The sequence below is a fragment of the Tiliqua scincoides genome, chromosome 1 (genome assembly GCF_035046505.1).
Source record: "Tiliqua scincoides isolate rTilSci1 chromosome 1, rTilSci1.hap2, whole genome shotgun sequence".
NCBI lineage: Eukaryota > Metazoa > Chordata > Lepidosauria > Squamata > Scincidae > Tiliqua > Tiliqua scincoides.
Genome location: NC_089821.1, coordinates 54,286,683 through 54,298,497, shown reverse-complemented (window position 1 = coordinate 54,298,497; position 11,815 = coordinate 54,286,683). Strand labels below are relative to the sequence as shown.

The window sequence follows — 11,815 nt, the reverse complement described above, 5'->3', positions numbered from 1 at the left end:
CCGGGGTCATGGCATGAAAAAGGTTGAAGTTCACTGCTATATAGCACAATCAACACCACTGGAAGTCCATTCCTGGAAGCTAAGAGGGACGGGCTCCACTTGAACCAGAATGGAACCAGACTGCTGGCGCATAACATTAAAAAGGTGGCAGAGCAGCTTTTAAACTGATCCCTGGGGGAAGGCCGACCGGAGCCGAGGGGCATCCGGTTCGGGACTCCTCATCCCTATGGGATGAGGATGGGGAGGTTAGAGAACAACAAGACAAAGGCAGGGTAGGAGAAGAAATTGGGAAAGGTAGGGTGATGGGATGTGATAGACGGTTTGGCACAATGAGAGGATGCGGGGACAAAGGAGCAAATAAGCAGCCCATCCTGGGGCATTCCGTGTATAAATGCTTTTATGCGAATGCCCGAAGTCTACGAGCAAAGGTGGGAGAACTGGAATGTCTGGTGACAAGGGAAAATATTGACATAGTGGGCCTAACGGAAACCTGGTGGAATGCGGAGAATCAGTGGGATACCGCAATCCCGGGCTATAAACTCTACAGGAGGGACAGGCAGGGGCGTGTTGGAGGTGGGGTGGCCCTTTATGTTAAGGAAGGGATAGAATCCAGCAAAGTAGAGATTGAAGGTGGGTCCGACTCCACCGTAGAATCTCTGTGGGTTAAATTACCAGGCTTGTGCAGCAATGTAATACTGGGGGCGTGCTATCGTCCTCCAGACCAGAAATCTGATGGGGACCTTGAAATGAGGAAGCAGATCAGGGAGGTGACAAGGAAGGACAGGGTTGTAATCATGGGGGACTTCAATTATCCTCATATTGACTGGGTCAATTTGTGTTCTGGTCACGATAAGGAAACCGGATTTCTTGACGTGCTAAATGACTGTGGCTTAGATCAGCTAGTCAAGGAGCCCACCAGAGGACAGGTGACTCTGGATTTAATTTTGTGCGGTACGCAGGACCTGGTTAGAGATGTAAATGTTACTGAGCCATTGGGGAACAGTGATCATGCTGCGATCCGTTTTGACGTGCACGTTGGGGGAAGAATACCAGGCAAATCTCTAACAAAAACCCTTGACTTCCGATGGGCGGACTTCCCTCAAATGAGGAGGCTGGTTAGAAGGAGGTTGAAAGGGAGGGTAAAAAGAGTCCAGTCTCTCCAGAGTGCATGGAGGCTGCTTAAAACAACAGTAATAGAGGCCCAGCAGAGGTGTATACCGCAAAGAAAGAAGGGTTCCACTAAATCCAGGAGGGTGCCCGCATGGCTAACCAGCCAAGTTAGAGAGGCTGTGAAGGGCAAGGAAGCTTCCTTCCGTAAATGGAAGTCTTGCCCTAATGAGGAGAATAAAAAGGAACATAAACTGTGGCAAAAGAAATGTAAGAAGGTGATAGGGGAGGCCAAGCGAGACTATGAGGAACGCATGGCCAGCAACATTAAGGGGAATAATAAAAGCTTCTTCAAATATGTTAGAAGCAGGAAACCCGCCAGAGAAGCGGTTGGCCCTCTGGATGGTGAGGGAGGGAAAGGGGAGATAAAAGGAGACTTAGAGATGGCACAGAAATTAAATGAGTTCTTTGCATCTGTCTTCACGGCAGAAGACCTCGGGCAGATACCTCTGCCCGAACGGCCCCTCCTAACCGAGGAGTTAAGTCAGATAGAGGTTAAAAGAGAAGATGTTTCAGACCTCATTGATAAATTAAAGATCAATAAGTCACCGGGCCCTGATGGCATACACCCAAGGGTTATTAAGGAATTGAAGAATGAAGTTGCAGATCTCTTGACTAAGGTATGCAACTTGTCCCTCAAAATGGCCACGGTGCCAGAAGATTGGAGGATAGCAAATGTCACGCCTATTTTTAAAAAGGGAAAGAGGGGGGACCCGGGAAACTATAGGCCGGTCAGCCTAACATCCATACCGGGTAAGATGGTGGAATGCCTCATCAAAGATAGGATCTCAAAACACATAGACGAACAGGCCTTGCTGAGGGAGAGTCAGCATGGCTTCTGTAAGGGTAAGTCTTGCCTCACGAACCTTATAGAATTCTTTGAAAAGGTCAACAGGCATGTGGATGCGGGAGAACCCGTGGACATTATATATCTGGACTTTCAGAAGGCGTTTGACACGGTCCCTCACCAAAGGCTACTGAAAAAACTCCACAGTCAGGGAATTAGAGGACAGGTCCTCTCGTGGATTGAGAACTGGTTGGAGGCCAGGAAGCAGAGAGTGGGTGTCAATGGGCAATTTTCACAATGGAGAGAGGTGAAAAGCGGTGTGCCCCAAGGATCTGTCCTGGGACCGGTGCTTTTCAACCTCTTCATAAATGACCTGGAGACAGGGTTGAGCAGTGAAGTGGCTAAGTTTGCAGACGACACCAAACTTTTCCGAGTGGTAAAGACCAGAAGTGATTGTGAGGAGCTCCAGAAGGATCTCTCCAGACTGGCAGAATGGGCAGCAAAATGGCAGATGCGCTTCAATGTCAGTAAGTGTAAAGTCATGCACATTGGGGCAAAAAATCAAAACTTTAGATATAGGCTGATGGGTTCTGAGCTGTCTGTGACAGATCAGGAGAGAGATCTTGGGGTGGTGGTGGACAGGTCGATGAAAGTGTCGACCCAATGTGCGGTGGCAGTGAAGAAGGCCAATTCTATGCTTGGGATCATTAGGAAGGGTATTGAGAACAAAACGGCTAGTATTATAATGCCGTTGTACAAATCGATGGTAAGGCCACACCTGGAGTATTGTGTCCAGTTCTGGTCGCCGCATCTCAAAAAAGACATAGTGGAAATGGAAAAGGTGCAAAAGAGAGCGACTAAGATGATTACGGGGCTGGGGCACCCTCCTTATGAGGAAAGGCTACGGCGTTTGGGCCTCTTCAGCCTAGAAAAGAGACGCTTGAGGGGGGACATGATTGAGACATACAAAATTATGCAGGGGATGGACAGAGTGGATAGGGAGATGCTCTTTACACTCTCACATAATACCAGAACCAGGGGACATCCACTAAAATTGAGTGTTGGGCGGGTTAGGACAGACAAAAGAAAATATTTCTTTACTCAGCGCGTGGTCGGTCTGTGGAACTCCTTGCCACAGGATGTGGTGCTGGCGTCTAGCCTAGACGCCTTTAAAAGGGGATTGGACGAGTTTCTGGAGGAAAAATCCATTATGGGGTACAAGCCATGATGTGTATGCGCAACCTCCTGATTTTAGGAATGGGTTAAGTCAGAATGCCAGATGTAGGGGAGGGCACCAGGATGAGGTCTCTTGTTATCTGGTGTGCTCCCTGGGGCATTTGGTGGGCCGCTGTGAGATACAGGAAGCTGGACTAGATGGGCCTATGGCCTGATCCAGTGGGGCTGTTCTTATGTTCTTATGTTCTTAAAGGACATGGGTCCTTGTCAAAACATTTTAGTTTGTAAAAAAAAAAAAATCCCCTTTTAATTTACAAACTAATATACTTCTGTATACCTGAGTACGCAGCAACCACTACCTTACTCTAGATGGCCTTAGTTTGCTGCCAAACTTATGATAGTCCTGAAAGGGATAAAGCAGAATTGTAGAAAATATTTTAGGCCACACTATATACAGTAGACAGACAGCCCAATCCTACGGGGGGGGGGGGGGGGCTTGTGCTGTTGGAATGCAGAATGGGGTGGCAATGGGGTGGGAAGGAGAGTAGATCGGGTTCAGGAAGGGGAAGCTTGGTGGCAATGGCATCCATCAGCTCCAAACCCCCTTCCCAGACCTGATCTCCAGACCCAGGTCTATGTGGACTTGTGCCAGCAATTCTGCTATCGTAGATCTGTCTGGGTCTTAGAGATTTACTCCTCTATAAGGCAGACCTCTGAGACTGTTCCAGAAGTACAGCTGCATCAATAGAGGAGGAAGGATAGTCTTGGGCCAAAACATTTAGCTTAAAAAGATCTTTGTAGGCTGAGCTCAGGGTCCCCTTAATTTGTAATTGCCTTTTATCAAGAACCATTATCTCCCAGTTCTTATCAAACCAACTTTGAACAGAAGCAGCTTTAAAGAGGTTTATTTTGATGCCATCTGTAGACTATGGCTGCTGTTAGCAATAAAGAAATGATTTTCTCTTCACAGTGAGAACGTATTATTTGCTAAGTTCCCCTAATAGCACAATAACTTGATCTAGCAATATAAATTGCCACATTCACTTGAATTTAAGTTATTTCAGAAGCATCACCCCACAAAGCAACAGCTGTTATAAAAGTTCTCAGTGGATGAGGTCCTGAGAAACAGCAATCCTGAATGTACAAATGTAGTACCAAGCGTGTGTCTCACCTGCAACATATTTATATATAATATGACCCCTCAAGCTAGGGCACACTGTGTGCAAACATGTATGTTCTTGCAAGTGTGACGTTTGTTTAGCCTCACTCCTAGTTCATTCATGCTACCTCCCTGCTAGTTTCCTGTGCCTGGAGCTGTCTGATTTGCCTTATGCAGTCAACCCCTCCCCTCTCCCATGCCCATTCATAAAACACTCAGCCTTCTGTAACTGGAATTCAATAAACTAAACTGACTTTCATGAGGGGAATGTCAAGCAGTCTTTTTTCTTTTTCAAAGGATGGGGGGGGGGTTTAACCCTTTCCCCATCTGCTGATTAACTGCACAATCCTATCCACACCTACCTGGGAATAAGCCCCATTGACTATAATAGAACTTACTTCTGAGCAGAAAAGCATAGGCTTGGGTTCTATGCTGCTTAAGGTTACAATCATATCCACACTTACCTGGGAATAAGCCCCATTGACTATAATGGGGCTTACTTCAGAGAAAACATGCAATGATTGGGCTCTAAGGACTCAATCCTATACAATTTTATTATTATTATTATTATTAACAGTATTTATATACCGCTTTTCAACTAAAAGTTCACAAAGCGGTTTACAGAGAAAAATCAAATAACTAAATGGCTCCCTGTCCCAAAAGGGCTCACAATCTAAAAAGATGCAAAAGAATACCAGCAGACAGCCACTAGAACAGACACTGCTGGGGTGAGGTGGGCCAGTTACTCTCCCCCTGCTAAAAAAAGAGGAGCACCCACTTGAAAAAGTGCCTCTTACCCAATTAGCAGGGGTTTTCCAGCACCCAATTTTCCAGCACTGATGCAGCTGTGCCAATGGGGCATGTGCTGCATCCAGTGGTGGAAGGGCAGTCATGGATGCCCTCTCAAAGTAAGGGAATGTTTGTTCCCTTACAAGGGACTGCATTGTGGCTGGAAAATTGGTTAGGATTGGGCCCTAAAATGACTAACCTTAAGCTGCTACCACTCCAAAACTTCAATCAGCCACAGAGAAAACCATTTACAAGCACAAATTATAATGAAGCAAATACCACCCCCCCCAACAGGAACTGAACAATGAAGATACTGTACAATGATGCTGCTGCCATTCAAGAACAAGAAGCTGCCTTGGGTGCCCTTTGGAGAGAAAAGCGGAATATAAATAGAATAAATAAATAAATAAATAAATAATAAAGGAGGCAAGGTGGAAGGTACTAAAAACATGTCAGAGGGCCTTTGCTGAATGAGCCTTCCTTCTGAGGCAACACTAGACTGTACTGAAGAATCTTGGCCCGGAGGGGGGGGATGTTACTGAATAATACAGCACCATCTTAATTCTGCTTCCATCTGCTTATGGAAAAGCAATTCCTCAGCAACACTAAAGGGTTCAATTGTGGACGGTACCAACCAAGTCTTCCCACATGTTCAAAAGCATCCTAATAGGACCAGCATGGATGACAAAGCAAGAATGGAGTCATCTCTCAGGTATTCTGCAGGAAAGGAATGACTTTGAATTGTATTTGCATTTAAAAAGCCTATCTCATCCTGCTTCAAACTGTATTTGCATAAAAGAGGAATATCTCATCCTGCACCATATGGACCCAGCCCAGCAGCTGCAAGAAACCTGGGGAGAGTTTGGAGGCTGTAGGCAGCTGAGTCACAGAGAGTGGGCTTGGCCAGAGTTGCATTCCTGAGATGAGTCATCATGCTCCACAGAGTTGAATCAAAGCGGAAGGAAAGTGGGGAGAGGCTGGAGGGAATATGTACTTGAAGAGGGCAGAAACAAGTGGGTGATGAGGGAGAGAATAGTCAAGAAACAGATCATGGGGGGGGGGAATGGAGGAGAGCTGGGAAGACACTGAGGGCCATTCTGCACACTTTCGAACTGATCTCTACAGAAAAGAAAACAAGACCTCATGTTTTGTGTGGTGCAATGGAGAGAGAATTAGGCTTGGTGGGGCCATGATGAGGCTCACTGGGTGGCCTCAGCAAGTCTCTCATGCTAACCTACATCACAGGGTTATTGTGAAGATAATCCCAGGCACACCAGCCTATGTGCCTTGGAGAAAGGGCGGTGATAATTTTGTAAGAATAAGACTAAACAGAAGTGCACAAGCCTGTAATCAGGCAAAAGCTGATGTCTGATGTGGCCGTATTCAAGAGCGAAGAGGTGTGCGCTTGTGACACTGCGCAAGGGAGTGAGATATTTTGAGAGGCTGTGGCTTTGACTTTCAGACATACCAAACTAGAGATGCCACAATCCAATTAAGATTTTCATTCAAATCTGCACTTCCAAATGCTGCCTTGGAAAATCTTTGTAAGAGTCACAGGCAAATGACGGTTAGGTTTCACACACCTCAGGCCTTAGAATTATCATTTTACACAGCAAAATTAACACAAAAGCAGTGAAATTAATCCTAGGAAATCCAGTGCTAATTACATGCACACACGCGTGAGCACAGAGGCCCTGGAGATAACACAGATGTTGACCTGCATGTCTTTGGCAGTGGAACAGAGGAGGTGGTGGATTCTCCCTCCCTGGAGATCTTCAAGCAGAGGCCCCACAAGCACCTGCTGGAGATGCTCTAGGGCAGGGGTCTCCAAACGTTTTGGCCAGAGAGCCGCATCAAATGTCTGGCATGGTTTTGAGGGCCGGAAAAAAATTTAAATATAAAATTTATATAAATACATTAGAGATAGAACTTAGATATGTGAATAAATGGATGAAGGGGCTCATTCACTCAACCTCTCTGGCCCTCAGAACACCCTCCAGATGCAAACAGAGCATCGTTCCAGTCATGTTTGGCAAAGTTGGCCAGGGGCTTTCAGGGGACAAGAGGCTCGCCGTGGGCCACATCCGGCCCCTGGGCGGGGGTTTGGAGACCCCTGCTCTAGAGCAACTATTTTCAACCAGTGTGCTGTGGCACACCGGTGTGCTGTGAATGGTCTGCAGGTGTGCTGTGGAAATTTGGGGGAAGGTCATTTATTATTAGGGCCATTGTGGGATGTTAGCCTCCCACCAGCAGCATGTTGCGCCTTGTCAATTCTCAAGAATCTGATGGTGTGCCTTGACAATTTAGCCCATTGACAGTGTGGCCTGAGATGAAAAGGGTTGAAAATCGCTGTTCTAGAGGATTTCCTGCTATAGGAGGGGGTTGATGACCTTATAGGTTCCTTCCATGATTCTATGAATGGGCCATCGGAAGCAGGACTTTCACCTCCCCTACCACACTTGTCAGTGGAGTCAGCGGACTCAGGGCCCAATCCTATCCAATGGGGCGTGCACTGCATCCTGTGGTGGGGAGGCACTCACAGAGGCCTCCTCAAGGTACATGGGAACATGTGTCCCCTTACCTCGAGGCTGCATTGTGGCTGCACCAGTGCTGGAAAGTTGGGCAGGATCGGGCCTGCCACCAAGTAACACGCAGGAGCGAACACCCGGTGGGAGCCATGCAGAGGAGCGAGCGACGGTCCGTCCTGCTTCTGGGGGCCGCTTTGGCACCGCCACGCAACGTTTGCCAAGCGCATGAAGGCGCTGGTTTGGAAGACGGGGCGACCACGTGCTCGGCAAGGAAGCCCCGAGGGGAGACTGCAGGAGGAACGGCCGAGGCTACCGAGTCACCCTGGGCTGGGCTGGGCTGGGCTGGCCGGCCGGGTGGGGCTTGGGTTGTGCCTCGGGGCGGGGCACGGCCAAGGCCATAAATGGGGCGCGGCGGGGCGCTGGCGCAGACGGTGCGGCGCGGCAGGCGAGCGAGCATGAAGGGCCCGGTGCGCGAAGAGGCCGCGCCTGCGGTGGCGGCGCCGGAGGTGCTGCGCTCGGGCGAGCTGGAGAAGCGGAGCGCCAGCCTGTTCCAGCTGTGGAAGCGCAAGCAGGTGGTGCTGAGCAGGGACAGCCTGAGCCTGAGCCCCGAGGGCGGCGGCGGGCGGGCCAAGGAGCTGCGCTTCGGCTCCATCCAGAAGGTGGACTGCGTGGAGCGCACCGGCAAGTACGTCTACTTCACCATCGTCACCACCGACCGCCGCGAGATCGACTTCCGCTGCCCGGGCGAGAGCTGCTGGAACGCCTCCATCACGCTGGCGCTCATCGACTTCCAGAACAAGCGCGCCCTGCAGGACTTCCGCAGCCGCCAGGAGGCCGCCCGGCAGGCCCACGACGCCCCCGCGCGCGCCCGCGGCCCCTGACGCCCCGCCGCCCGAGGTGAGCGCCGCCGCTGCCGGGGGGACTCCCGGCCACGGGGCCTGCGTGCCCTCGAGGGGTCGGCAGGTGGCCAGAGGAGAGGTCCCTCGGGGCCGCCAGAGGTGCACTGGCCGGGCAGGGGCGGGTGGGGTCGAGTGGAGGGGGTGCGCTCTCCCCTCTTGCGCAGCACCAGAGCCAGAAGGCCGGGCGGTAGGAGAGTTGGGGCAGACCAGAGAAAGAACTGCTTGACCCCGCGTGTGCCTGGTCTGTGGAACTCCTTGCCGCAGGATGCGGGGTGGCTTCTGGCCTGGATGCCATTCAAAGGGGATCGGGCAGATTGCTCGAAGAAAAGTCCATCGCAGGTTACAAGCCATAATGTGTGTGTGCAACCTTCTGATTTTAGAAGTAGGCTACTCAGAATGCCAGGTACAAGGGAGGCCATGGGATGTAGGTCTCTTGTTGTCTTCTGTGGTCCCTGAGGCATCTAGTGGACCACTGTGAGATACAGGAGGCTGGACTACATGGGTGTTTGGCCTGATCCAGCAGGGCTCTTATGGGCCGCAAAACTCTTCAGAGGATTGCAGGTGGGGAGGCCCATGACTTCCACTCAGGCTGGCGGTGGAGGGATCTCAATGGAGACCTATGCACAGCTTTGGTTTGTCTTGGTGTGGTTGGGCTCCAGTTTTCATAGACCTTCTTACCAAATATGGATACCCATCTAGCATTGGCCCCGCAGCTTAAAGGCTTCAAAGAGGACCTGATCAGAGTGGGCACTTCAGGTAGTCATACACCCCATAAACTAGTGATGGTCACGTCAGGAGATTCTCCCCCCCCCCCACACACACACCTTTATTTTTTAAGCAGCACAGCCCAAAGAACTTGCACGCTGGCTTCTTTCATACCTGAGTTGTCTGAGGGCCCGATCCTATTCAACTTTCCAGCACCAATGCAGGTATGGGCCCAATCCTATCCAATTTTACAGCACCGGTGCAACTGTGCCAATGGGGCATGCACTGCATCTTGTGGTGGAGCAGCAGTCACAGAAACCTCCTTGAGGTAGGGGAACATTTGTTCCCTTTCCTCAGGGCTGCATTGCAACCGGCGCTGGAAAATTGGATAGGATTGGGACCTATGTCAACAGGGTTTGTGCTGCTTCCTGCAGTGAAGGAGCAGTCATTCAAGCCTCCATATGGTAAAGGAACGTTTGTTCCCTTACCTTGGGGCTGCACTGCAACTGCATCAGTGATGGACATGATCAGGCCTTCAGGTTCTGCCACACACCTGTCTCACTGCTAAGCACTCCCTCACTGTAGTTGCCAAAAAAAAATACAACTGTGTGTGGTTTTGGCTTCTCTTCCTATCCTGGTGCAGCACAACCCTTTGCATGTTTCATCGGAAATCCCTCTGTGTGACAGTCTTACTGTGCATATGTGTTTGCACAGGGTATGATTCTCCCCTCCCCATTGGGAATTGTGCATGTGACAAGCCTGCCTATTGGGCCAGTAGTGTGGTCTTTACTGGATCAAACTTCTAGCTCCATGAGATTCACTGGAGCCAAGGACTGAAATGACAATACAGTCCTATTCATGTTGGTTTGAAAATAAGTTCCACTCCAGGTCTTTGGTGCAGTGGTGTACAGTGACATTTGCACAAGGGGCCCTTGTACAAGTAGAATCCTCTTAATGGAAAGATCTTCCCATGAGAGTGCACCACTGCACCAAAGATCTGGATGTTTCCAACAGTGTTCTGTGGGGCTTAATCCTCTGTGTGTCCAGGATTGTGGATTCAGTGTTTCTTCCAAATATGTAATTTTGCAATATGCAGCAGCTGATGTTCAGTGGAAAAGAATCCTAGTACAAAATGCCATTGTAGTTCTTGAATCTTTCTTTTAAATGTAACTAGATTTTTAATCTTGATGAAGCATAGGTTATGAAGCAAAGGATATTTTATGCACAAAATAATTCCTCACTATTTCTCTTTTGACGTGATAAATACTTGTATAGAAGTGCCATTGAACTGAAACAAATACTGTATATAGGGATAAGAATGGCTCTTTCATCTCCAAATGCTTCTGTATTGGCAAGGCTTCTCCCAAGAGATAAGGCTGTGGGGACAGTAGCCACATTAACAGCTCAATGCCAGATTTAGTGAATGCTGTGAGATGGAGGCTGGGGCATTTGGACACCTCCCACTAGGAGCAGGCTGGCTCCTTCCTTCCCAAGCAGCCTTGACCAATCCCAGGATGCCCAGGGCAAGGGGCACACTGGGAAATGTAATCCTTGGGGCAAGGTTGCACATGAAGGGAGCTCCATGATGAGATGCGGCACCTCTGCCTGCCCGGCCAGCCTTCTCTCCAACCTCCCTCCACCATGTTTCACACTGCCCCACCCACCTCGTTCGCAGCCTCCGAAAAGCATCAAGTCAGGAGGCAGCTGAGCTCAGCAGCAGAGCAGCTGCAGGCCACCTCCCTCCCCGAGATGCCTGGTGATGCCCCGGGAGGTTAGCCCCGCCTCACTAGGGAGGCGGAACGTGCAGATTGAATACCTCAGGATTACAGTGTTTGATGATTGTGTTTGATAATGCTATGTTTTCTCTTCTGCTTTGCTGACTGTCTCTATTTTGGTTACCCTCCAGAAAATGCCTCTAGATGGCAAACAGGATCAAAAGTCTCAGACTGTGATTCGATTGGACTGGAGCAGGATACCAATGAAGGAAAACAGAGAAGGATGCCAGAAATTATAAGGTTTCTTCGGACCTGAAGAGGTTGCTGAGCAGAGTGATCAAGTCTCCTCTGAAAAGCATTTACAAACCGAAGAGTTTGGGGGGGAAAAATGCCTGGAGAACTGAACCGAAGGACCAGGCTGCAAACTGTTGTTTCATTTTCTATTTTCAAGATGCAAGAACTGTTTCTCACCATCTGGGGGGGGGGGCAGTTTAAATTATTTGTAGTATCTATATTTTATATTTATTTTGATAAATGCTTTCTAAGCAAATATTTATCTTAATATTGCATTTTGCATTGTGTCCATTCCAAATAAACTAGATTAAATATTTACTTTATTTTGCCATATAACTGAACTTGATTGTTTTCTTTTTTTACATTACCAATGTGTGGCACTAATCAAAAACTGCCAAAGAATGCACAGAGTTTACTTGATCCAAATCTACATATAGAGCTTCTACCTGGACAAAGGTCTGCTTGGAGAAGAGCCAGTTGTTCAGATGATGGTTGGGGCATTGCATGTGGTTGTCCTGCTGCACCAAGCCATGACCAGGAATGTTGCCTCTTAGTGCAGGGAAAAGGACAGTAGACACTAGAGTTGATGCTGTTGC

The 11,815-nt window shown here is 49.0% G+C and overlaps 1 protein-coding gene across 1 annotated transcript; it reads left to right on the top strand.

The window, feature by feature from the left end:
• Positions 1 to 8,006: 8,006 nt before the first annotated feature.
• LOC136662743 (pleckstrin homology-like domain family A member 2) lies at positions 8,007 to 11,508 on the top strand. Its single transcript, XM_066639842.1, has 2 exons — positions 8,007 to 8,503; positions 11,117 to 11,508. The coding sequence occupies exon 1, from the start codon at positions 8,008 to 8,010 to the stop codon at positions 8,485 to 8,487; it is 480 nt and encodes a 159-aa protein (XP_066495939.1). The 5' UTR covers position 8,007; the 3' UTR covers positions 8,488 to 8,503; positions 11,117 to 11,508.
• The last annotated feature ends 307 nt before the right edge of the window (positions 11,509 to 11,815 follow it).